This window comes from Cnephaeus nilssonii (genome assembly GCF_951640355.1).
Source record: "Cnephaeus nilssonii genome assembly, chromosome: 15".
Classification (NCBI taxonomy): Eukaryota; Metazoa; Chordata; class Mammalia; order Chiroptera; family Vespertilionidae; genus Cnephaeus; species Cnephaeus nilssonii.
In genome coordinates this window covers 45273114-45300686 of record NC_137086.1, presented here as the reverse complement: position 1 = coordinate 45300686, position 27573 = coordinate 45273114, and the positions used below count along the sequence as shown (strand labels likewise).

The window sequence follows — 27573 nt, the reverse complement described above, 5'->3', positions numbered from 1 at the left end:
TTTCCTCTAGTTGGTAAAAACAATCTTTCAAAATTCCAACTTTGCCTCAACAACCAAAAAAGGCAAGTCTTATCACTACGCCTTTGAGACAGGCAGGACCTGTGTATAGTCTGTTGCGGCCATGACAGAAGCAGAGAAGCCAGGATAGTCAGGGCCCAGCAGATACCAAAAGGACGTTTCCCGCCATCACTGAGGCCACCAGTGAAGTTGTGGGCTGCTGGGGAAAGGGAGGGACTGGGAAAAGATGTGAGTTGGCCTCCTGTTGGGTTAGGCCAGTGCTGTGCTAGAGCTCCCTTGGCTCAGAAGAGCCCATAATGAGCATCTCTTTCTGGCTCTATTTTCAGTAAGGGGAGGTGGGTAGCAGCAGACAATAGTAGGAGTGACAAGCTGAGGGTAACAGTTTAGGGATCAGGGACCAGAGCCAAAAACAGAGGGGAATTTAAGAGTGAGGGCCAGGAAGTGGGGCGCAAGTCCCATCTTCACCCTTCTTTAATGTGTGAAGCCAGCCAGGTCTCTAGCTGCCAGAATCCTCACAATCGTCCCTGTGGGAATCCTGCACCCTCCTTCAGCTCTCTTCCCTTCCCACACCCCAAAGATAATGCAATTACTCACACTATTTCTCTAGGGGCTGGCTTCACATTCCTGAGCTCTCACTCACTCTTGGGGCTTGAACTTTCTAAGAGGTGATTTTCCTCACTTCATGTCTATTCCCATCATTCCTCATTTTTCCTACATTCCTCATCCCATTTTCCTCCAACCAGAGCCACTGTTCAAGAACCGAATGCTCAAATCTACCATGATCTAATCCAAGCATGTCAAACTTGTGGCCAGCAGACTGTATGTGGCCCGCTGGCCATGAGTTTGACATGCTTGAATTCCTCCCCACCCTCCCACCCCGCCCTGGAAAATTCTCCTCCCCTCCTCAGAGACACCAGGCCCCTCTAACATCTCCCCATCTCCTTTCCTCCCTCAAATGGAATTAACGCATAACTTTGAGAGAGTAAAGTGAGGACAAACCCAAGAACATACACCTTCCTCCATCCCCACAAAGAAGGACTAATAAGATCACTAAGGTCAGACACCTGAGAATTACAATAAACCACAGGCCCTGCCTCCCACAGGCCTTAGACACTGGCTGCTAAGATCTGGCCAGAGATGACATCTGTGTGAGGCAATGACCCTCCTTCCATCAAATGGGGCTTAAAGTGATGCATGTGTCATGGTTACCATTTGGTTAAGGCATATGATTATGGTGTAATAGTCCAATATTTACACAACCACCTCTACTGGTATAGATAGTGCTTTATTGTTGACATGTTCTCATTTAATCCTTGTAGCAACCTTGAGGTAGGTATTATTATCCCCACTTTACAGATGAGTAAACCAATGTTCCTAGGTTACATTACTTGCTGAAGATCATACACTTATTAGGGCATAGCCACTGATAAGTCCAAACCCAAGGGGACTCTTTTGGGTGATTCACAGGCTGCCGCCAAGGAAAGTAGAGCTGAAAACTTCAACTGGGAAGGGCTGGATCATTCATTGGAGCTCAAAAGGGGTAGAGTGGGGGGGGGAATCCCTCACCAGGGATGAATGAGGCACATTTACAGGCCAAGACCAGAACCGAGCAGGAGAAGCCTAAAGCATCTGCGAGCTGTGAAGCAGGAAGAAGTCTTTAAGTTTAGTGAGAGTTGATAGTGTCTTCAAATATGCACAGAGCCCAGCTTCCAGGGTCTGGAGAAATGAGATGGCATCCAGGAGCTGCAAGTCCAGGGGCTGGCCACAGAGCAGGTGGGCCGGGGCAGAAGAGCTGCTGCTGAGTGGCACCATCTCAGCTTGGCCAACGGTGTCATGACTTGGGGGCAGTGGTCCTTTAACTTTGTTAAGGCCTTGAGAATCTGATGAAAGCCATAAAACATCCCCCCAGAAAAACACAGACACACATACACAGACAACATTTTGCATACGAGTTCAGGGAGTCCATGGACCCCCACTGGAGAACTAACTAACTGCTTTAGGGCAAGGGTGTCAACCTGAGTAAAGTCACTGATACAAACTTATCTTTACACTGCTTGCATTTCCTATGACTGTTCCCTTTTGTTGTTCCCTAATATTTAGAATGTTGTGAAATTTATTTTTAATGGGAGCCAAGGAAAGGGGGTCCAGCCTGCACTCTAGCCAGAGGAAGAGAGCATGGCAGTGATGGCAGCCAGGAGGCAAAAACAAACAGAAATATGGGGTCACATGTACTGCTACCCTTCCCACCCAGAAGGCCTCTTTGGGAGTTTTTCTCAAATCAAGAGAAGGGTTGTGAGAAGTGATTGGGGGAGTGGGGGCAGTTGTTTCTTTTCTTTTAGAAAGCCATTCCTTCACTGGCTATAGGGTCAACTCCCCCATCCCAACCTTCCCCCTCCTTACCCCCGATGAATACACCTTGGCAATGGCCCATTCATGCACATTTGGCAGGTGTCCTATGAACACTCATATATACACATGCTTTCATGGAAGAAGGAAAAGTGGGGTGGGGGGAGATCATGCACTCTCCACAGAGAATTAGACTAACTGGAAGAATCAGCAAAACCACTCCAAGGACTCAGTGCACATTAGCTTCCAATTGCCTCCATAGCTCCTCCTTCTGGCCAGGGTAAAACCAGAAGGCAAAGTCATAGCTATGTTCTATGCCCCTCTCCAAATTTATGGGCCCAAAATAATGGGCCAGGACTGAAGGGGTCACCGGGGTTCAGAGAGCAGGGGTGGGAAAAGTCCTGATTCACTGCAGAGAGAAGTTCTGATCTCTCATGGGAATCAGGAATCAGGACTCAGACAAAGGCCTGGCCTGGAGCCCATCTAGGCCCAGAGAGGGCTGACAGTGAAGTCAAGTGATCACTCAAAGGCCGAAGAGAACTCAGAGGCCATGATGGTCTTCCAGGCCCAGTGACCCCAACACCTCAATGGTCACTCCATTCCAGTGGCCACTCATGCACTAGTGGTCATTTGCCCGCCCTAGATGGATGTTTCATCACACGTGGCCAGAGGAGCCCCAGTTAACCGAATATGGGCTGGGCTCGGGCAAGGATCAAGCAGAAAAGGTGGAGGGAAGCCACCAAAGCCACTGCCCCTCTTGCCTAGAGCCAGGGGCAGCCGCTCATCTTCAGGAGAGGGAGAGGGAGGATCCTGGCTGTAGCTTGTGGTCCCAGATGGCGGCGCCCCCAGGTCCAAGCCCACCTTGTCTCTAGCCAGAAGTTCCCTCTGTCGCCGTCGCTGCTGACGTCGACCAATCAGGAGGAGAGTCAGAGATGCTGCAAGAACCCCCAGAAAGAAGCCAGCCAGTCCAGCCCCCACAGTGTGGGCCCGGCCTGAGGGGCCCTGATGGCTGCCCCATACCAAGCTATAAGCTGCTACCACGCGGGCTGCCCCACCCTCCTGACATTCACAAGCATAAGCACCCATGGCCCCTGGGGTTACCACCACCTCTAGCCCATCCCTCCGGGGGGTAAAAGCAGTCACTCCACTGGGCTGGTGCCACACACAGGATGCCCAGGCTGAGCTTGGGGAACATGGCAAGACCACATGCGCAGCTGTAGCCACAGGAACTTCAAACACTACTGGGTGTTCTGCAAAGAAACAGCAAAGGCATAAAAGGTAGTGAGGCTATAGGCTGGGGGGTAGAGGGGGGATGAAGAGAAACATAGGGGGGGTATCAGATTTGAGAAGGAACCATGGGGGCAAAGCTAAAAGGAGATTCCCAAAAAGGGTAAGGCCCAGGTCACTGGCTACCGTATCTTCCAGGATCCAAGTTTAAAAGTGGGTCCAAAATGGACAACTTTCTAGCCTCTTTCCACCCAACTCCACCCACATTTCCCTAAACCAGACAGACCTCCAGGCTCTTTAGGACACAAAGAAGAGACATCCGCTGACTCTATGTCTTGGACCAGCCTACAAAGAAGAGAATATTTGATAAATCCAGTGTCAATATTCCCTTCTATACTCCTCAGTACCACAGAATATTCACTCACTCGTTATATCTCCCATCATCTCATTAATCACTCCTAGAATTATCAGCCAACATTCTCATCATTAAAATTTCCCCCAATACTCCTCATGACGATTGACATGTCAAATTCTACATATGTTCTAGCAGACCATAGAAAATTAAATCTGCACTAGGTCTGTTGGAAAGCTGTTTGGTGGTGTGCTTTAAAAAAAAAATTTGGAATTTTCCAAGAAATATAGCTGACTGTCCACACCATAAGATTTCTCTGGAAAAAAATATTAAAACTACAGGGTGGTCTGGGTTTTTTTCTGTTAAAAGAAAGGGAAGACTTCTCTATAAAAGTTAATCAAAATTCTGTGAGGGTCAGTGAGATTACTTTGTTTCATAAAGCTGCTCATCTCTGTGCAGGAACTCTTTCTTCAACAACTGTTGGTACCTAATGGCCTCTAACAGATCTGTTTCAAATAATACAATCTTGATATTTTCAGGATTTCAATGGACTGTGTCTGAAAGAAGGACAGCCAGACAGGCTGCTCACTCTGAACTTCCTGGCACCACTAGGAGGGAGGGAGAGAGGCCAGGGAGACCTCTAGTGGGCTGTCAGTGAAGACCAGGTGAAACACACAAAAGCTTCAACCAAAAGTAGATTCTGTTTGAGTGTGAATTCCTTCAACATGAATTGGAGCCCCTGAAATAAGCTCTGAGACTGGTATGAATATATTAAAGTCTCTGGGTAAAACCAAGTTTGCTTAGTCTAGCTGACAGTGGGGAAGATGGGAAGGCCATAGGTGTGGCTATAGCCACAGGAACGTCATGGTCTGTGTTTTCTCCCTTATATGAATTGAGGTATGAAGGGTAGAGTGCATAGAAGTACCAGCTTGGTCATTTCTCATATTACTAAGAAGTATACTGGCATATATGCACACCCCACATCCTACCAACACATACATATATATGTGGAGGAGACCCCAAGGCTCAAATACACAGGATATCCAACACCAATGAAATTCTTATTTTAATGAATATTAAAGCAATAAAGAAAAGAATCAAGCACTTGTTTTCATCTGAGATGTGTCAAAGTTCTCCCAAGAGAAACTAAAATACCAGATCCAAGTTCTTAACCAAAATCAATTCCCAAAAACAAGTACTTTTACTTCTAAAATATTTGTAAGATTGGGATTAAGTAATATGCACAAATATACAGTAAATTAACTGGGCTTCAAAATAGGAAGTCATGAAGTCAGTCTGAAAAAATACCTTTCAAGCAATCAACTAAAAATTACTCATTTGAAAGGAATCTTAATTAAAGATTAAAAGACTTAAGAAACATATCAACCAATTACAACTGATGGACATTATTTTGACCCTGACTTAAGCAAACTATCTTTAAGTATATGCAATTGGGAAAATCAGACATTGATTAGATAGTTAATGACATTAAGAAAGTGAGTTTGCAGTGTGATAATGATAATATGGTTACATTTTTTTTAAAGCCTTTCTGTGTTAGAGGTACACACAGAGAGATTTATGGATGAAGTGATATGATGTCTAAGATTTGCTTTAAAATAATTGAAAGTGAGTGAAGATAGTTATCAAGACTGGTCAGTTGATGGTTGTTGAAGCTGAGTGATAGATACATGGAAATTCATTATACTATCTAGTTTTTGAATGTTTGAAATTTCCTATAATAAAATGTTTTTAAGAGAGTCCTTATCTGATACAGATATATAATGAAATATTGTAGATGAATATAATGTCAGAGATATGCTTGAATGTGGCACATGATTTTAAGTTAACTGCTGAGTGAAAAATGGATGATAGGATCCCCAAATGGACAAAACAAGACCAATTTGGAGGTTATTAGAGTAATCCAATTAATAAATGATGATGGCTAGGACAAGGGTGATAGCAATAGAGAAGGAGAGAAGTTGCTGTGGACTGAGGATATAATAGATGGAGCTAGAGTCAGTACCAACTGCAATATAGTGTGGGCAATTTCTGGCTTAAACAACTGGATTCACAGAGGTCCTTTTTTTGCGATGAGGAAAACCAAAGAACCATGTGAAAGAACGAGAAAACAACAGTGCATGCTAAGACCTGCTAAATTTGAGCAGCTTATAAAGCATCCAAGTAGGCAGTTGGATAAGGAGTTCTGTGAATAATATCAGTTGGTGTTGAAAATAATGGGAATAATATCACCTAGAAAGTGCATAGAAGTGTAAAAAGAAGGACTGAACCCTGAGAAATATCAAAATTCAGAAAATGGATGGAAAGGAATGAGTAAAGGGAGACAGGCTGGTGAGATAGGGAGGAAAACCAGGAGAATGCAGAGTCATAGAAGGCAATAGGAAAGAGTATTTCAAGGCAGGAAGGAGGGAGTGGTCAACTGTGAAAACACTCTTAAGAGCTCTTATAAAATGGAAACTGAGAAGTGTATGGCAACATGAAAGTCAGTCACATGGTCCAGGGCAGGTCCAGCAAGGTGGCAGGAACATTGATAAGGCCGCATGATGGACAAACAGATGAGTTAGTAGGGACTGACAAACACAGTGACACTAAAAGAAACACACATGGCAGCATGAACAGATCAGAAACAGGCAGATACATGGAGAGGTCAGAGCCTTGTGACAGCAGGCAAGAGGCCAGGGCAGCCACACTCACCCTCCATGCTCCCCAGCATGGGCCACACACGCATCTAGCCGGAAGCTCCAGGCACAGACAGGGTCTTGGGCCAGGATGCACTCTGAGCAGCTCTGGAGACGTCCACAGTTGGTTGTGTTCACTTGTGTTACCTCAGTACGGGACCCAACCAGGAGCCAGCTCTAGAGAAAGTGAGTAAAAAGAGGACTATGCTGCATCTCCCAGACTTTGGGGTAACAAGCTAGCTCCCCACCAGACTCCCCGAAATCTATGACTCACTTGATACAATTTCATATTCTCAACTGGCTGTGGCTCTGGGAATAAGGCCAGATCCTCAAGGACGCTGAGCTTGGCTCCAATCCGCACAGCTCTGTGGAGGTGTCCATCCTCTAGGAAGCAGGCAGAGGGCACGACATAATGACACACTGTACCTGTGCCCTGGACTCTCATACCTGTAAGTATACGACCCTCTGTTTGACAAGAGCACGGGATGGGCAATGTACGTGGTTACTAAACATACCTGTCCCCAGGTAGAGCACATCATACTCTTTTCCTGAGAGGCTGGCCACCCTGTGGGCCACAACTCTGAGATAGACTGTATCCGTAGTGACCAGCAGGGAGTGGCCATCAGCTGGAAGCACTGGCCTGTCCATGAGGGGGTGATCCCGGATGAAGGTGAGCACACGGTCAGGCAGGGAGAGTGACGAGCCAAACTGCTGGAGTTTCATGTTATTAGCGATGCACTAGAGAAAACACAGGGTAGGTGACGTTTCCCAGGGGCCAGGAGGTATCCGTGATGCTTAGTTGGGCTCTTGCTCTAATGAGGCAATTCTGGCATGGGGTGAAGAGCTGCCCCATACCCCTTACCTCTCCAGGTCTGGGCTGGGGTACATCATTGTCCATGACAGGCAGTCCCCTGTTGCAGTCATGTTTCAGCTCTCTGAAGGGACCATACAGCACTGTCCGAATGTCTTGTGGTCGGAAGGCACAGACAGCCGAGATGGCAGCGCCCTCCCTGAAAGAGACACAGGTTGGAGCCAGATATCTGAAGAGCACTAGGGGACAACTCACTCCCTGTTAAATGAGATGACCCATAAGAAATGCATAGGAGCCATGCAGCCAGCTCCTGGGAGAGGCCAACCCCACGTATCTCCCACCCTGTAACTCTCCTCCACACCAGGACCCCCTCACCACTGGGAGGAAAAGATGCCATAAAAGATGGGGGCCCCCACTCCAGTCTCAGGTCGAAGAATAGCCATGTCCTGCAGGACACTGGAGGCCCGGCCATCTTCAGGCCCTGGACACAGCAGGTCAGCCTTCAAAAAGGTCGTCCACCTCTGCTGGAGGGTCTTCCGGCCCCCAAGGTCCCCCTGAGGTGACAAGAGCATGGGCATTTCTCTTCAGAAGACCAATATTGTAGGGAGAATGTGGAGACCAATACGAGTTTCCCCCAGACAAGGACAGATGGAGAGACAGATGCATAAAAATGCAATGTAGACATACAGACAGAGTTAGCAGTAGGGAATGATACATGGGCAGACAGGGTCACAATGACAGTGACTAAGTTCATTGTTGCACTTATGAAGCACTATACTACGTGCTTTACATACCTTACTCATTTAGTCCTCAAAACAACCCTTATAGCTAGGCATCATCAACATCCTCATCTATAAGGAACCTGCCCCAAGTCACAGAGGCAGGAAGTAGTGGAGCAGGGTCTGGAGCCCAGGTCTGTCAACAGTTCCCACCTTTAACCTCTACACCTCCTGGGGACACTGTGTCACAAGGGTAGTTATGGAGTTAAAGGGGCTAGAGCCCTTTCCCCATACTCTTCGCAGAAAATAAGTCAAGACAGGGAAAATGGAGACAGAGGAGAAATGCAAAGACAGAGACCCAGAGAAGAAAAGACAGAGACCAGGCAGAGCAGGAGACAACAGACAGACAGCTGGGATCGGAGTCTCACCGCACACACACGGGCCACCCGAGGAACTTTAAGGCGCTCGTATGAGTCAAATGCTCGAGAAGTCTCCGTAAAGAAGAAGTAGATTTCCTTGTCTCCGTCTTCATCCCCCCACTCAGCTGGCCTCAAGGCCACGGCTGCGACAAAGGCTGGAGCTGGGGAGACCTGTGGTCTCAGATCCCACAGACTCAGTGCGGGGCCACCCAGCCTCCACCCACCCTCTTTGTCCCCAGAGTACCCCTTTTCCTCTCCCCACCGTTAAGCCAGGATGGCAAGGTCTCTGTCCGAATCCAATCCTCAGCACGGCCCACAGCCCGGGAGATAATTGGCTCCGTCCCCAGGTAGTTTTTCACAGTGGCAGCATAGAGAACCCCCCCTGCAGGGAGACAGGGAGGAGATGAGCTGTGAGACCTGCTGAAGGATACAAAAGGGGCCACAGGCAGAGCAGGGATAAAGCAGGGGCAGGAACTCTCAGGGGCTGAGTGCCCATTAAGTGCAGGGCACTGCTAAGCACATGAGAGGATTCCCTCATTTAAAATCATCCTAGACATAAAGTGCTCCAGGGCAGAGTGGGGAAGCAGTGTTTAGAGGAAAGTGCAGGAGTGTTAATGTATATGAAGGGAGAATGAAAGCTGCCCTTGTATCCCAAACAGTGTGGCTCAATGGATGAGCATCTACCCATGAACCAGGAGGTCACAGTTCAATTCCTGATGAGGGCACTTGCCTGGGTTGTGGGTTTGATCCCCAATAGGGGACATGCAGGAGGCAGACAATCAGTGTTTCTCTCTCATCATTGATGCTTCTAGCTCTCTCTCCCTTCCTCTCTCTGAAACCAATAAAAAAATTTATATATACATATATACATATTCATATATATCACACACACAAAGAAGAAAGCTACCGTTGTGGAAATCAGGCTGTTTGGTTGGTTTGCTTGTGTTGTCTTTGTTTTAGGGATTTCTCTACCCTGTAATATGCTAATTATACTGCGACTCTCCAGGAAGGAAGTTTGCTTTGCAGCAAGTCCCAGTCTTACTTAAGTTCTCCCCCTGTGGTAAATGTCTGAAGGAACTAGCATTCTTTCTTTCTGAACATTAGTGGGTGTACACTGCTCTGAAACTAGTCACAACTTTAGGGAATACTAGCATCATTTGGGGAACTGATTAAGATGCAGATTCCTGGGAGAGAAGGGAGTGGTACAGCTCTGGGCTGAATGTGAGAGCATTATAGCCACTCTGAGTACCACTGCCAAGGACTCAGACATGAGCCAGAGAAAATGATTTGGGGGAGTAAAAGGTCACAATCCCCTCCCCATCAGAGTTTTGTGCATCACAGAGGACAGCGGTTCTGGAGAGAACAGAGTGGCATTACTTTATCACTTACTACATACGAGGCACTGTGCCAGGTGTTAAGCACATTGATGCCCCAAGAACCCTCATCTGAGTCCGTTTAATCAGATGGATACCAAGTTGTGGGGATGCACAGATGTGTGCAGGAGCACAGAGGACGGCCCAGCCAAATCTGACTGGGTAGCAGCATCTCAGAGGTGACATTTGAGCCAGGTCTGAAGAATAAGCATTTGCCAGGTAGAAGGGCTTCAGGGAGGACAATCAACATGTGGGAAGAAGGATGCCATGTTTAGGGATGTGGGCTACTCCCCAGGCTGAAGGGCCAGTGGGATACAGGAGCTGACAGGCAAGCAAGCAGAGGTGCAGTTGGAGGTGCAGAGATAGGCACCAATTATGATGACTCTTCTCTGCCAAAACCAGGAACATGGACTTGATCCTACAGATAAGAGCAAAACTGCAGAGATTTTCTTGAAGACAGGTGACATAATCAGTTTTGGTTTTTAAGAAGATAATGCTAGTTAAGAGGCCATTCACACAGTGCAGGCAAGAGTGGAGTGCCTGAATTAAGGCAGGGGTAGAGGGAATAAAGGGACTGGACTTGGGAGATACTTCTGAAGTAGAGTCCATTAACAAGGTTTGAAAATCAATTGAGTATGAGGTGTGAAAGAATGGAATAAAATGTATCTCTAAGGTTTCCTGATTAGAAGATGGATGATAGTAGATGGTGATATTATGATCCAAGCCAGGAAATGACAGGAGAAGGCCCATAAAGGAGATGGCTGGAGAAGAAGTGAGCTTAGTTGTTGGACATGCTAAGGTTGAAGAACCTTCAGGACATCTGGTCAGAGATATTGGAAGGCAATCAAACAGAAGGAGTCAGGCAGCAGGGCCAAGTCAGGCTAATTGGGAGTCATGCTTAAGTCATGACATAAACGTCACAGACAGGAAAGGCGGGAAGAGAGCCTTAGGACACCACCCTCTAGGGGAGAAGCTACTGAAGGCAACTCAGAAGATCAAGTCAGAGAGGATGGAGAAGCAAGAGAGGCTGGTATGCCAGAAGCCGGTGCAGAAACCCCAGCAGGAGCCATGGGGCTCACCCGCTTAGGGTAGCTGTAGAGTAGGGCCACTACAGGGAAAACAGTCATGGTGGAGCAAAGCTGCATGCCTCAGGCACCAGAAAGATAACCACTATTTTAAAAACGGTATGCAGAGCAAAACAGAGTTAGGAGCCCTCAGAGGGCAACAGTGGAGGGCTAGAAACAGTGGAGGGGAGGGAAACTATACTATCTCTTATGATTTGTGTTTGTGATAAGAATCCAAACATGTTGGAGCCAGGGAGTTTTGGGTTTGAACCCTGAATACTTACTGGTAGTATGATCTTGGGCAAATTAACCTTCCTAAGCCTCAGGTTCCTCAGAGCAGTGCTGAGGCTTAAATAAGATAAACACAGAGCCCAGATAGGGCCTGGCCCATGGCTGGCATTCAATACATGTTGGTGATAGCTCCTTATGAACTCTCAAGGGGCCATGTGCTTGAATTGTTGCCTGAGGTGGAGGGATTATAAAATGGCATCCATTTCCTTGCAGTGGTTTTAGGAGGAAGAAACCAGGTTTGGGGCACAAGTCCTGGACCCAAATGGAGCAGCAAATAAGCCAGTCCTCTGTATTTCCAAGGGGAAATAAAAGTTGATAAATAAGCCAAAGTTGGAATAAAAATTTCCCTAAGAGTGTTATAAATAAAATACTCTAAAACCAAAAGTCTGGTAGAAGTTGTGTCATGGATAACCTGAGAATGCAAGGAGATGTTGTGAGTGTTATAAATAAAATACTCTAAAACCAAAAGTCTAGTAGAAGTTGTGTCATGGATAACCTGAGAATGCAAGGAGATGTTGTGGAGACAGTTATAAATATGTTGGCAGCATGGTTTGGGGTGTGTGTGTGTGTGTGTGTGTGTGTGTGTGTGTGTAGACAATCAAAAGTATTCTGCAAACAGTAAAGGACCTCTGTTAACCATGTAAGGACCCAATGATAGATAGAGGTAAAGGGTCCCAAAACTTTCTAACAGATCATCAAGGGTACTCAGCAACTCTGGAGCCTAGATTGCTGAGGAACACACTCAGGATGGAATAGCAGAGGGTCACTGACACTAAGGGACTACAAAAGGGATCAGACACTTTGGGAGGAAATAGTAGAGTTTCAGGTGTACCAAGGAACTTGCAACAGTCTTACAAACACAGAGAAAGAACAGCAGCCATCAGTTAATGAGGGCAAGAATCTACAGAGGACACAGGATCACCCCATGTCCTAGATTCTCCGGGACAGTCTCACTTCCAAGTATTTTGTTGTACTGTCCATATAATAAAATATTCCTGAATGTGCAGTTTTTGGTGGATTATTACTGAATGGATCAAGTCAGTAGACATTAAAATATACATTTGCTATTGGCAAAAGATGATGTGCAAAAGAGAAAGATGCCCACAGTGTTGAGTTCAGGGAACAAGCTGGTTAGAACAAAACACTGGGTACAATTCAACCCGATGTTTAAAGATATGTATACATGTCTGCAGATGTAGGAAAGATTGTTGAAGGAGCTACAGCTCTACAGTGTTAATGAAGTTTGCTTCTGACTAATGAAATCACAAGTGATTTTCATTTTCTCCTTATACTTCTTGTGTTCATTGAATCATTTTTATAGTTAGCATCATTTAATTTTATAACCCAAAAAATGGAGATATTTTCATTTTGGTAATACAAAAAAAAAAAAAAGATTGAAAGTTGCAAAAGATGAAGAATCACAATTATTTGTGGAAGTCAATCCACATCTCTACCTGCCCAGATGTAAGCCTGTGAGCAGAGGCTTCCCAGATGTGTTAGAACACAACACTGGTAGACTAGGGTAAGTGTCATGGCAATGAATATTTCACTCCCCTGGGGTTTCAAGTTTTCACTTTTTTATCAAAATGCTCACCTTTAAAGGTTTACAATAGAAATTATCATTCATTAGCTTTAAAATTATTTTAAACAGCCCTAGCCAGCTTAGCTCAGTGGATAGAACATCGGCCTGCAGACTGAAGAGTCCCGGGTTCAATTCCGGTCAAGGGCATATGCTCTGGTTGCAGACTCGATCCCCAGTGGGGGACGTGCAGGAAGCAGTCAGTCGATGATTCTCTCTCATCATTAATGTTTCTATCCTTCTCTCCCTCTCCCTTCCTCTCTGAAATCAATAAAAATATATTTAAAAAACAAAACGATTTTAAACATACCCTGGCTTTCCTTCCTCCACTTCCTTTTCTTCTCATGATCAGAGCTTTGCAGGATAAATAGCTGCTACCCTAATAGTCTACATTTCCTTATCTAAGGATTGGGGCAGCTAGATAATTTTCTTTAAAAACACAGTCTATTATCAGGCCATAATTAGATAGTTGGAGACGTGGCATTTATCTTTTCCTCTGTTGACCTGACCGTATAGCTGTCTTGTTTCAGTGTGTGAATGCTAGTCTTAGGGCAGATACACCTAGATTTAAGAGGTGGGCTGGCAGCACCCAGTGCATCTGGAACATTTGCAGTATTCCTTGGCAGATACAATAAAAGACGCAATGAGACCAAAAGGAAATGATACAAACCCAGGACAGGTACCTAAAGAGAAAGAGCAAAAGTTCCCTCCCTCTGTTCTTCTTGATAAAACCCCCTCTCTTTTTTAATAGGATGTGATAGGAAGACCAGAGATGACTGCTATCTCTAGCTTAGGTATCTGGGTGGGTAAGCACTCGGCGGAGGGGACACTGATGAAGGAGCAGGTTTGGTGAAGGTTAGTGAAGATGATGAGCTTTGGGACATGCTGATTTTGAGATTCCTATGGGACATTCAAATGAAGATATCTGGAAGGCAGGTGGATGTGTGGTCTGTAGCTCCAGATAAGGTCTGGGAGGCATCAGAAGGCAGTGAAAACAGAATCCACAGGGCTGGTTGAGATCATAACCACATAGAATGAGAACAGAAGAAGATCCTGCATGGAAATCTAATGAGCCCCAACATTGATGAGCAAAAGACAAAGACCCTACAAAGGAGATTGGGAAGGAACTGCTGATGTTTTAGGCTAATGTGAATGTTACTGTCAAAATATTTTAAAATATTTCCAAATCTGAACAGTGCGAATAGAGACACTGAGATAATTTTGTTAATTTTATCTAACTGCAGTACAGATAAATGTCATATTTGAGGACACGATTTTGGAGGCTTTTCCCAAAAGAAATACAAGTACCAATAAACAAATGAAAAGTTGTTCAATCTCACTAATAGAGATGCAAGTAAAAAATACATCAAATTGGTCTTTGGAGGAAGTCACTGTTTGTATGCTTTGTTACGTATATTATTTGGGACTGACAAGGATGCAGTGAGACAGGCCCTCTTATCACAGTTGGTTGGACTAAATGGAAAGGAATTTAGATAAATCCATCAAGCACCATAAAAATCTTTACACCCTTTGGCTGTGCAAGTCTACTTTTTGGATTTACTCATATGCAGTTAATGACATTTATGTGGAGAATTTATATTAAAAGATTTCTTCTACAGCATTATTCATAAAAACAATAGTTTTTTAATCTAAATGTATAATTTTATAGGAATAATTAAATTGTGCTATGCAATATTTATATGATGGAATAAATGTTATGTAGTCTCTAGAAATCATATTTTGAATAATTAATTTCTATAACAAGAAAATGTTTAGTATACAATACTAAGTGAAATATGCATAATAATTCCAATTTATTATAAATACACACACAGACACAGAAAAAGTAGTCTAAAATAATAGTAGTTACCTGGTAATGATTGAATTGCAAATAAACCTTTCACTTTCTTCTTTAACATTTCTACATTTTCTCAACTTTCTACAATGCACATTGTAATTTTTATAATTTAAAATGTTATTTTATTATATTCTATTAATAAATATTATAGTCTAATAATATTTTCATTACTAAAACTTTTTATTTCAAAATACCTCTATTATCTTTAAGGACATTTTTATATCTTGTAACTAGGAAATTTGGTTCTAGTTCCTACCTGATGTTGTCACTATTTCTATATCACTGTTTTCAAAACAGAGGATAGCAGGGCATAATGGACCAACATTGAAAGTTCTGACTAAATACTGGCACCTACTTAGATCAAGAAAAATTTTAAATTATAACCCTATAAAGTTTAGAACTTGCGAGAAAAATTTATATTGGTATTGACTATGACATGGATCTGAGACAGAAAGAGACATTGAGGTTGTATGTTAACTGTCTAAACTTAGTCATTCTAAACTGTTAGAAAGTGATTTCTGATCACTTCCATCAATTATCAGATGAAAGCCAACATCATTATCTGGAAAAAAAAGACAACTTCATTATTTGGAAAAAAAAACTTGAAATCATTTTGAAAATGTTACTCCTTTTTGAAATTTTTCTTTATCATGCAATGATCTTCTTTATGAAATCTGTGCCCTTGAACCACATGCTAATGCAAATCCACTTGCTGACTGGAACACTGAGAAATTACAAGCAGAAGGTTGAATGTACTTAAAGTTTACTGCTTGAAAAAAAGAAAACATGTTAAATGATTATCTTAGATTGTTGCAATTGAGACGTCATGTTGTTGATAAGCAATTATGTAGAATCAAGACACATTCACAGCCCTGGCTGGTGTAGCTCAGTTGATTGAGCACCATCCCATGTACCAAATGGTCTCTGGTTCGATTCCCAGTCAGGGCACATGCCCGGGGTTGCAGGCTTAATCCCAGCAGCTGATTGATGCTTTGCTCTCACGTTGATGTTTCTCTCCCTCTCCCTTTCTTTCTCTCTAAAACTCAATTTAAAATCTTTTTTTAAAAGAAATTCACAAATGGGAACTATCTATAATACTCTCAACAATAAAGTAATTTTTTTTAAAAAAGTGACATTCAATCACTATCTTTCTTAATATTCTCAATGACTGGCTCAGAATTTTGCCACATATGCTTGATAAAAAGTCAACAAAAATAAACCACCGATTAAACTATTTCATTCAAATATGTTTGAGTATAAAAAAGGTCTCATCAATATCAACTATAGATGAATGATAGAACTGACAACCCAAATGTTGTATTTAATATATATATAGATATATATATATATATACTTATGTTCACTTTCAAAACATTTATGTTATTTCTTTTCAGAAAAAAGTAAGTCCTTAATTATCTGACTAGAATTTATTTAATTTGTATAGCTTTTATGACTTTTCCTATGAAGTCCTATATAAGAAAAAAATTATTGGTAACAGACAGAGACTTGGCCAACAGCAGCTGCCCTCTCACTCCAACAAGAATTGTTTGAGTTGTCTTGTACCCATGGTGTGGGGAAGTGGGTTTATGATATCTAAATCCAGCCTACCACCAGGAATGCTCAGGACCTACTCAAGAAGGCAAATAATCCCCTCCACCAATATTTACAGGGTAAAATAAGATTGTTGTTAGAGTAATAAATTTGACAGTAAAATAGTAGTCAAGTTTTCAGGCAAATTTAAATTGGCTAGTTGAAACAAGCAAATATTCTAGAAAAATTAATTGTACTGGACAAAAAGGTGTTCCTAAAGTGTTAACTAAAATTTTTATTGGTAGTTCATCTCATGATAAAATTGCGCACCATGTAATGAACCTAAAACAGTAATATTATAGTGCAAAAAATTAAAATTTAAAAGCCATCAAGACTACATTATGAAATTTTCAAAAGCCTCCTAATATTTAAGTCAAAAAAGGGGGGGATAGTAGAAGAATATCATGTAAGGAAAAATATCCTGTAAGTAAATTACATCTAGAAAATTAATACTTTAGAAAATTAATTGTAAGGCTAAAAGCAAGACACCCATGAAAAACACACAAGGTGTCAAAACAAGCCAGAGGAAAATCATTTGGGCAAAAAATGAAATAGGATCCCAAGCCAAATTTATAGAAAATATTCCTTTATTAACTTTTGGTCGAGAATATGTTTGTATATTTTCAGAAAACAACTCCAAGACCATGTGGATTCCAGCAACAGAGAGGAATCGACAGGACTACTCCAGCCATGAAGACAGAAGAGAAGCAGTCCAGAGATGGAAGACAATGACATCGCCTTGCCATACTAGCAGTTAGCAGCTGTGCGTCATTGCAGGTTGCCCAGGACCAAACCAGAGAGAGTCGGACCTGCATTACCACCATTTGTCCACCATCCAGAACTGAAATGTCATTGCTGACATGTACACATAAGGAACTGTTTGACATTGAAATTGGGTCTCAAAAGAACTGTTGGCCCCGAAAGAAACTCACTACAGACTGATTCATTTGCCTGTCAGCATAACCATTATTGCTTGTCTCATTTTCGGTTCTTATAAGTGTATTTCTAATAGCACATGATCTCACTCATCTAGGGGAAATAATGAACAACATAGACTGATGAACAAGAACAGACCCAGAAACAAGGAGGCATGGATCAGACTGTCAGGCCTCAGAGGGAAGGTAGGGGAGGGTGGGGGTAAAGGGGAGAGATCAACCAAAGGACTTGTGTGCATGCATATGAGCCTAACCAGTGGTTAAGGACAACAGGGGGGTGGGGGCATGCGTGGGGAGGGGTATGGGATGGGAATGGGGGGATGAGGACAAATATGTGATACCTTAATCAATAAAGAAATTAATTTTTAAAAAATTAAAATTAAAATTAAAAAATAAAAATAAAATAAAAAAGTATAGCTTTGCCACTATGATTATCTTAATAAAATTTACCTAGAAAAAAAGAAGACTAAAAAAAAAAAAAAATCAAGGAAACAAAAGATGTCATCCAAACTGTGAAGGGTGTGAGGTTTTATCCTGTTACATGCTAACAAGTTAGCCTGTCACAGTTTTAAGGATGCTGGCAAAAGATCTGAGATTCCTGATTGTGGGACAAAAGACAGATTATTACTACAATAATAAAAGTACTCAAAAAAAATTTATTGTTACATCTTACATTCCAATTTTTTTCATAAAATATTACACAAAAGTATAGATAAAAATCAATTTTATAACAAAGTTCACAGCTAAAGTCAGTGAAGAAAGAAAAAACAGTATGATGAATAAGTCAACTGATTAGCTAGTTGGGAAAAATTAATTTAGGTCTCCATCTCATGTCATTCATCAAAAGAAGTTTTTAAAAAATCAAAATGTTAAGTGTTTGGGGGAACAAATTTAAGAAAAAAGTTTTTATCTGCTCTCTAACTGAAGAAGGATTTCGCTTAAAAAATGTAATTAGAAACGAAACAATGTAGATTGGAACCTTAATATCCTACCTGGTAATTGACCCAAGAAAGTAAGCAGAGGATTTATGAGAAAAGAAATAAAAATAGTACTAAAACATGAAAAATGTTCAACTTCACTAATATTCAAAGAAATACAAATTAAAACAAGGTACTATTTTTAGTCTCAACAATCTTTTTTTCCTTTTTTTTGACTAGTTTATTGGTTTTTATAGAGAGAGACAGGGAGAGAGAGAAAAAAAAACATCGATGTGAGAGCACATTGATTGACTGCCTCCAGCACAACCCCACTGGGTATCGAGCCTGCAACCAAGGCACGTGCCCTTGACCAGGAATCCAATCCATAACCTCCTGGTGCACAGGATGACACCCAACCAACTGAGCCACATCAGTCAGGACTCAGAGATCTTTTAAAGTGACAACAATATATTTTGATGAAATATATGTGAGAAAAAAAGCACTCTCACTTACTGCTGATTTAGGGTGTAAATTGGTACACTCTTTCTAAAAACCCAATTAGCAACAGATAATAAGCCATAAAATGCTCACACCCTTTGATATAGTAATCTCTTTCCAGAAATCTTAAGGAGACAATCTAAAATAAGGACAAATATTTATACATAAAAATGTTCATTACAGTGTTAATGGATAATAGCAAAAACTTAAACTAAATAAAATTAATTTATAGAAATTATTTGGAGTTGCTTAATTAAATTACTGTATGCTTACAGGATGAGTAATAGCATGATGTCATTAAAAATTCTCTTTATAAAGAATTTTTAAATTATACAGAAATGCCTATGATATAAAGTTACATAACAAAATTCAAAATTATACCCATGTAGCATGACATTTAAAAGTTTTATAATATACACACACACATAAAATTTCTACTAACCTGCTTGTTTTACACTATCATGAGAAAATGGCTAGATCCTCACTTAATTTTGAGGATGCATGTGGAGTACTCTAATCTAAAATACAGGCTGTGTAGGACACAAACAATTCACTTTGTGGCTACCCGAGAATTAAGCAGTCACTCTCCAGAAAAGATTTATACATAAACTGTGAAAGAACCACTCAACACTTGAGCAACTGTATATGGCTTGTTCAAAGGAAGTAACAGCAGGAACTTATTGAATAGTCATTACTGACTCCTCTGAGCTACAAAGGACTGGCCAGTAAAATATGCGCTTGCATACACATTACAACAGGCTAAAAGGAAGTATCCTAAAATATTAACAGTGGTTTTCTGAGTAGATACTCTAGACCTTTGCTAATATAGTAGCCACTATACACATGTGACTACTTACATTTAAACTGAAATTAAATGCAACCAAAAATCCTTTCCTTTAGTCACACTTATCATATCTCAAGAGCTCAAAAGCCACATGTAGCTAGTGGCTACTTTTGGACAGCAAAGATACAGAGCATTCCTATCATCACACAAAGTTCTTTTGAACAGTTCTGTTCTACAAGACTTCATATGTTCTTTATACTTTTTCCAAGTGTATTATAATATGCATTGTAGCAGAGTCCTCTTATGAACAGAAAAAAAATGAGGGGGGTGGGAATGAGGTCAGCAGAGGAAACACTCACATTAGAGGTGCAGAGAACACATTCTCTAGGGAGAACCCAGGGAAATAGTACTCTGGAGAAAAGCGGGACACAGGCACGCTAGGAAGAATAGGGAAGGCTAGAAAGAGACATGGGAATAATAGACATTCCTAGGAAATGAAAGAAAGGACACAGAAATTCCAACAGCAGGGGTGGGGAAGGAAGCAATTATAGCAAGAAGTCACAGGTTCTTATCTCTCCCACTCACCAGCCATTACAGCTGCTGACCGCTGAGCTGGCTCAAAAGGACATTTCCCCCGGCCACTCTCAATTCTTTCAACCTGCTGGAAACTGGACACGGCCTACAGACCAGAAGGGGGCAATTGGTTTAGGGGTCATAGGGTTCATGATGAAAATCACAAAGATGTTCAGATGAAGGAAAAGCCCAATTCCCATTCCTCTGCTACCATCCCCATATCCCCAGTCTGTTACTCCTGATTCCCCTGCCCATTCCTGCACTTCCCATCTCTGCCATCCCTTTTCATCAGTTTATTCTTCTTCCGTCAATTCCCCTAATACCCAACAACCACATGAAGGAGCACCTAAGATGGCCCTAGATGACACGGAGAGGCTGAAAGGCAGATCTTTCCTCTGAAATGCTGAACTGTAGGGTTTGCAACTGGCTGGAGAATGTGCTACAGGACAAGGAGGACAAGAGCAGGCTGAAGTCTGAAGCCCTTAGGAAGGATAAAGAAAAGTAGAGACTGATACAGGGCCATCTGAAGCCCAGGGGTCTAAAGAGAAGGGCCATCCTTTCCCCACACCCACCCCAAGGATAAAAGATAGCACCAGAGCCAAGGATACAGAGAAGGGGGAAGAGAATCTGCAAAGTCATGAAGGCCTGAAGCTCAGTCAGAATTTGCTAATTTAATGCCTTCCTCATCCAGAGACTCCAGGAGGAATGACCTGCGTGTGGGCGAAAGGTGTAAGAGCCAGCCAAAAGTTATCTTAATTAGGCATCATACACTAAGAGAGGCTTCAAGATAACTAAAAATAGAAATCAGGGATGATTTCAACCTAGGACTAACAGAAAATGTTAACTGTGGCTGATTGGGAATCAAAGTTATGGCCTGGACGTGCCAGGATATCTCTGGCTCACAAACTAGTGTGGACAGATGGTGTTGCTAGAATCTAATAACCTGGACAGTAGTTGGAGCTGCAATGCAGATATACACTGAGTGGCCAGATTATTATGATCTCTGAACGCATAATAATCTGGCCACTCAGTGTATATCCTATATAATAAAAGGCTAATATGCAAATTGTCCCCTCGACCAGGAGTTCGACCAGCAGGCAGGCCGGCCAACCGTCCATGTCCCCTCCCCCTGGCCAGGCTGGCCGAACTCCACCCATGCACGAATTCATGCACCGGGCAAATAATACACACACACACACACACACACACACGGCAAATAACACACACACACACACACACACACACATACACTGAGTGGCCAGATTATTATGCATTCAGAGATCATAATAATCTGGCCACTCAGTGTAAATAATATTAGACATGGTATCTAACTTTTCTGAACTTATGTTTCATTGCCTGTAAAGTGGAAATAAATAATACCTAAATATTATAATGGGGTGGTGAGAATTGAACTCAATCATGAATGTAAAATACCCAGTGCCAAGTCTGGGATAAAGCAGATACTCAATTGAATGTGAAGTCTTGTTGTAATGTAAGTCTAACATTTTTCTGTTATATGCTGGAGTTCCCTCAACAAAACAAATTAAAACGTTGACCTCCAAAAGCTAATGAGCTATCACTGAAGGGTAGCACTCCACATTGCTGGAACTGATAGGTCCAGTGCTTGAACTTCCTTTTGTAAGAACCTTCATTTCTCTGAGCAAGCTGTTGTGTCAGGAGCAGCTAGCTAGTCAAAGCTCTCGGAAAATAGTTATGAATAGTCTCAAAGTCATCAGTCTGGAACATGAGAGTCTCAGAACTCAGGATACGGCAAGAACTTGTTCGAGCAGATGGGCATGGGCAAATAGGATAAGACAGGCAGGTAAAGGCAGAAGAGAGCATCCAGAAAGTCTGGAGGGCAATCTTGGTATGTGGCTTGAAGGGTTAACACAGCTGATCTTTTTGTGCCCTATATTCTCCTAAAACAAGCCTTGACAAAACAACAGTCCTTCATTTCATGAGCCTGCTAGACAGAAGGTACAGAAAAAGAGCTAAAGTTGTGGGCTACAGAACACAGACCCCTGATTTTGCTCTGGGTGCTGGTGTTCCTTGAGAGTGGACAGGGGTCCAAGTCACGCCAATCCTGACAGGTCTGTCCAGAGCATTTTCTGTCTGGATACCTAACCACCATTAGGGTCCCACCTCAGAGAGCCAAGGAAGAATAGAAGGACCCTGGGAGATTACCTGGGAGTAAGTCTATTTTCTATAAGCCATGGTTGATATTCATACCCATGGGCTCCCTGAGCCTGCACAGACTAAAAAAAGGATAAATATGGCAATGACAATTCTGCTACTTTGTGAGCTTTGTGAGGACTATAGGAAAACCAGAGACTCAATATTACCTGATAAAATATAGAGATTTTCAATACCACCTGCTCTAGGAAACCTTTCCAGGATGACAAGATGAGGGAGCTATCCACACCCAGCAGGGAGCCTATCATTTGCATTATGAAAAGGACTCGGCATAAGCCAAGGGCAGCCCACAGGGACTGGCTATATATCGAGTATATGCAATTATAGCATTCTAAGCCAGAGATACGAGGATGACCTTCAACAGAGAGAGGTTTGGAGATACACACTGACTAGATCCAGGTGGCAAGGATTACTGAAGGTTGCAGAAGGGTGAAGTCAAGATTGAAGTTAAAGATCAGGGTCAGGAAAAGGAGTCATTGCACTCCCTCCTATTGCTTCATGGAGTAAGAAGGGAAGTCACTGGATGCAAAGGATGTGTGAGGCTTTCAACTCATCCTAGGGCCTTGTCACAAAGGTGTGCTACCAGAGGACCAATGACTGACTACTGGATAACTGAAGGGAAAAGATGAGGATTCAAAAACATCAAGACCCTTCCTGAGATATCACAGTCCCAGGGACTTTTGTTACCAAGACCAGCCTAGATGTGATTAAGGGTAAATATGTCCCAAACCTGCCAGGGTCTGAGGGTGGAAATGCCAGGGCTTCAGCAGCAATGAACAGGACCTGGAAGAAAACATGGTTGACAGAGCAGCCACCTTGAAGGCAAGATCGATCCAGAGTATGGTGCCAGCAGGTGCTAATTAGTGGGCAGTGACCTCAGAAGCTCATGAGAAGAGCTTCACATTCAGTGAAGTTGGCAGTGGATATGGGAGAAGGTGGTGAGAGTTACATGCCAGGGAGGAAGAAACAGGCATGTACAGTGCTGATTAAGAAATGGACTCAGGAAAAAAAAAGGACCTAGGCTGCCAGGACAAAGCATACATAGGACAAGGGAAACATGAGTTACTAGCTCTGAAGTCTCTCCTGGATTTCTCCTCTCCCCAGCTCTGCTAGCATCCCTAACTTCCTTCACTGTCCCACTACATCTCCCTTTAGACTTTGTATAACTTACCTTCTACAGACAACCTCCCTCCCCACCCTTTCGTACCTCCTCCAGTGGCAAAGGCTCCACCCAGTGAGGACATCCCTCACCCCCAATGCTTATCATGCACAAGGGTTGCCTTAAGCATGCCCCCCATCATGGTCACTCACAGAAGACCCTTCCCATCCTCCCACCCCTGTCACTCACAATAACCCCGCACTTCGGATCAAAAGCGAAGGTGCCACAAGTGAGGAGGTGAGAGGCATTGGCAATGGCGAGAATCTGGACAAAATTGTGACATTCGTCCTGGAGGTCAGAGATGGTTAGAGAGAATCAGAAGCAGCAGGTACAAGGAAAGGTAGGGTAGTGTCAGGCCAGTTAGATGCAGCTCTGGGATCAGAAATGATGGGTGATGACATGGTGTTAGAGTCCCTGCCTGGGCCCATTGGGATGGCAGCACTGCAGGGGACTGACAGAGTCAGGGCTGGGCCATTTCAATTGACACTCAGGACAGGGCCCAGATTTACACCTACCTCCTTCTTGCCTTTCTTCCTACAGTTCTGTCTGTGGGCCTCAGGCACCATCCAGTCAATCTGAGAAAGGAGAAATAACCATTTCCCTCTGATTCTCCCCAACTCCTCCCGAGTCAGGGTAGATAACACAGTTCCACAACCTCCATCAATTTGGGAACTTCAGAGACACCCCTCACCCCCAGAGCACTGTTTTTAAAACTGGAGGTCCCCAGCTATTAATGAGTAATAAAATCAATTATAAAATCACAGCCAACATTACTTTTAACAAAATATATCAGGATGTATCTCATATAGGAGTAGATACTGGTTCAAGGAAGTTTCTTTCAGTACACACTTTGTGTACGGCAGGGGTCCTCAAACTTTTTAAACAGGGGGCCAGTTCACTGTCCCTCAGACCGTTGGAGGGCCGGACTATAGTTTTAAAAAAAAACTATGAACAAATTCCTATGCATACTGCACATATCTTATTTTGAAGTAAAAAAACAAAACGGCAAAAATACTCGCATGTGGCCCGCGGGCCGTACTTTGAGGACGCCTGGTGTACGGAGTCAAAATATACCATATATTTCTTATTAAGGGGTGATCAAAAAAGTTTGAAAGCTATTGTCCTAGATTAATGTGATTCTAATGATTCCTCTGCCCACCATCACCTAAAACCTGGTCACTGTGGCCTCCTCCCCTCATCATGAACCTCCCTCACAGCCTCCCCCGTCACCATGACCCCCCAAACACCCTCAGCTGACATAATGTACTTGATGGCCTCCCCTATTCATTTTCACTAACATTTCACCTCCTATCACACACCCCTCCCTGACCTCCCATAAAGCCATGGATCTAATCACATGCTCTGGGGTCTTCCCCACTCTCATCTCTCACCCTTCGAGGTCTCTCCCCTGAGAAGGGCAGAGATAAAGCGAAGATGGCGTCCCGGGCGCCGACATAAAGTGTATGGGAAGCAGGATCCACAAGGAGAACAGAGTAATTGTATGTCTGAGGGACGGTGAACCGGGTAAGGTAAGTGTCAGCCTCTGGCAGAAAGAGAGGGAAGAGTGACATCAGCCATCGCTTCATAAGGATTAGGTCCACAAGGCCAAAAGAGCCCGTTTTTGTTTTTTTCCATTTATTTATCAGCCATCAGGGGAAAAACACAGAGCCGGCCAGCTATGTAACTTTCCCAGAGATAGATAACCGATGAGGCCAGAATATTTAGCACACAATGCAGTCAAGTATGCTTTTTCTATAAAAATAGAACACTTTATTAAAATAACAACATAAATATTAAGCCTGTAAAATCTATTCATAGCAACATGACACACAATTTGAAAATACCTATAAACGCTTCAAGTACTCTCCTCTCTAAATTTCCCTTTTTAAAAAAAAAAACAAAACACTACTTAATAATAACTTCCTTTTACTTAGAAGGGAAATGCTACACTCTTTTCACTAACACATTAGGAGACTACCTCCTCTCTCTCCCACAATCCTTGATCTCCTTCCACCTCCATTCTACCCAAAAAGCAAAGAAGTATAGAGTGTAGTGGGCAAGAGTATATGCTTTGGAAATGGATCAGCCCAAAGTTAAATCTGGCTCTTTCACTTACCAGCTGTATGATCTTGAGTAAGTTACTTGCCCTCTCTGAGCATTACTTTCCTCATCTGTAAATACCACCATCCAGGGTCGTTGAGAGAATTAAATGAAATAACATGTGGAAGCATCTGACACATAGTACAAATCGTTCCTTTCTTCCTTCCTTAAGTATGAGCTCTGTTTTGACCAAATCCAAATCTCAATTCAGCATTCAAAATTCTTACCTATTTATGTCACTCTCACATCGATGTTTCCCCGCGCTCTCCCTCTTGCTCTCTCCCCCTCCCTCCCTTCCACTCTCTCTGAAGAAGAAAAAAGGCAATGGAGAAAAAATATCCTCTTATTTATTTTAAAGATTATAACAAATAAGTTAGCATGCCTTCTTAGCTCAATGTCTGGCTCTGGGGATCCTATTCCTGCACCAATACAATTCTATTCTACCTGTTTCATCTGCTCAGCTACCCTCAAGACTGACAGAATGGCCAGCAGCCATTCATTCCTAGCTATGCTGATGTATGGGGCCCCACCCATCTTCCTACAATCATATTCATGACTGTGCTGGCTCTCTCGTGCTTAGAATAAGCCCTGGTTCCCTCAACCTCCTTTTGTATCCCCAGCTCCGCTTCACCTTGCCATTAGACCTCTCTGGATCCCTGGACATCAACCCAGCCTGGTAATCACACCTCTATGTAGCAGCTATTGCTCCAGCACAACCCGAAAGCCCAGACTCCAACCATTTGTCCTCTGGATTCAAAACGTCCTATATGTCAATGGTCTGAAGTTTAGACTACATTAATATCAACTACTAGTCGAGAGTTTTTGCCAACAGGTTGTACTCTCAGCTTCACTGGTTCTGTCTGCCCAAAGTGCTAACACTCAATGCCCACTGAGAAGAAAACAAGATCCACCGCCACACTCATGCCCACCTCAGCAGAAAGCCTTTAAAGTGTGAATCACTCCAATGACCACTTCTAACCTTGTGGCATCCCCTGGCTTCTTGCACAGCTTTTGAAAGGACCATATCTCCCTCCTCCTTTTTTCTTTCTGAAGACTTTAAAAAATCATTTAAACAGAATGTTAAGTCAACTCACTGAGTGGTTTCCCAACATTCAATAGAGGGAACGGGTAGGGAGAGCAGGCAACGTTAGGAAATCAGGGTTATGAGAGATCGGATTGTGGAAGAATGGGAGTTGGTGTCAGAGATGTAAGAGGACTGGGAAGTGGGTTAGGGAATATTAGGGCTGTGGGCAGGACAAAAGGGGGTGGGGGGGTAGAACTAATGATATGCGAATGAATTTGAGAAGTGGGCAGATGAAAATGCTGAGCTGGTCATCAAAAGAATGGGTGGATGGAACAGAATGAAAGATCTCTGGGTTTGGAAGCCAGGATGGGTACCAAACTGGCGTGACCGACACAGGTGCATGTCTGGTAGGAGGATAATAAGGGAGGGAGAACTTCGAAATAGATGACCTCTGGCAACTCCCAAACCCTCCCTGGGCCCCAGTGCCCGTGTCTGCACCGCGACGGATAAGGCTCCCGCGGTTCTGCGAATAAGGGCCCGCGGGAGCCGCCTGGGCGTGTCACGGGGGCCGAGGCGCGAGGCCCCGGCCCGGGATGCGATGGAGCAGCACCGCGTGGGAGTCCCGCCTGGTCTCGGGCGGGGATGGCCGGCGCGGAGGGGCCCAGGATGCGGCCGCCTGGGTCCGGGGAGCAGGAGGGTGTAGGCACCCGCGGGCGGCGCCTGGGAGCGGCGCAAAGCGCTGAGGGCGAGGACGCCCGCGCCTTACCGGAGATGGGAAGCGAGGTCCTGGGCACCGAGCGGGGAACGCGACCGGACACCGGGCCGCTCAGCACCGCCAACAGCATCAGCGGGAAATGCGAGCCGGGAGGCGGCCCGGGGCCCGGGCGGGGCCGCACGGCCGAGGCCGGCATCTTTGGCTCCGCCTGGCCGCCGGGTGGGGCGCACCCTACCGTTTCTGCTCGGGGCCGCGGCGCCGCGGGCCTCGGTCCCACTCGTTTCTCCTCGGCCAGGTTCGGCCTACGGCGGGCAGACCGGACGCAACCCGGC

General features: G+C 43.7%; 1 protein-coding gene across 2 annotated transcripts; it reads right to left on the bottom strand.

The window, feature by feature from the left end:
• Positions 1-1271: 1271 nt before the first annotated feature.
• Positions 1272-27571, bottom strand: SEMA4F (ssemaphorin 4F). 2 transcript variants are annotated; one of them, XM_079792425.1, is made up of 14 exons: positions 27293-27571; positions 24794-24945; positions 23918-23977; positions 23592-23690; positions 20063-20156; positions 8851-8970; positions 8598-8749; positions 7826-8004; positions 7502-7649; positions 7155-7377; positions 6914-7023; positions 6656-6816; positions 3878-3936; positions 1272-3614 (listed from the first exon to the last, which is right to left on the bottom strand). In XM_079792425.1, the coding sequence occupies exons 1-14, from the start codon at positions 27435-27437 to the stop codon at positions 3004-3006; spliced, it is 2313 nt and encodes a 770-aa protein (XP_079648551.1). In that variant the 5' UTR covers positions 27438-27571; the 3' UTR covers positions 1272-3003. The 2 variants fall into 2 exon arrangements, with proteins under 2 accessions (XP_079648551.1, XP_079648550.1); XM_079792424.1 differs by lacking the exon at positions 23592-23690 and having other exon boundaries at positions 27293-27557.
• Positions 27572-27573: the final 2 nt, after the last annotated feature.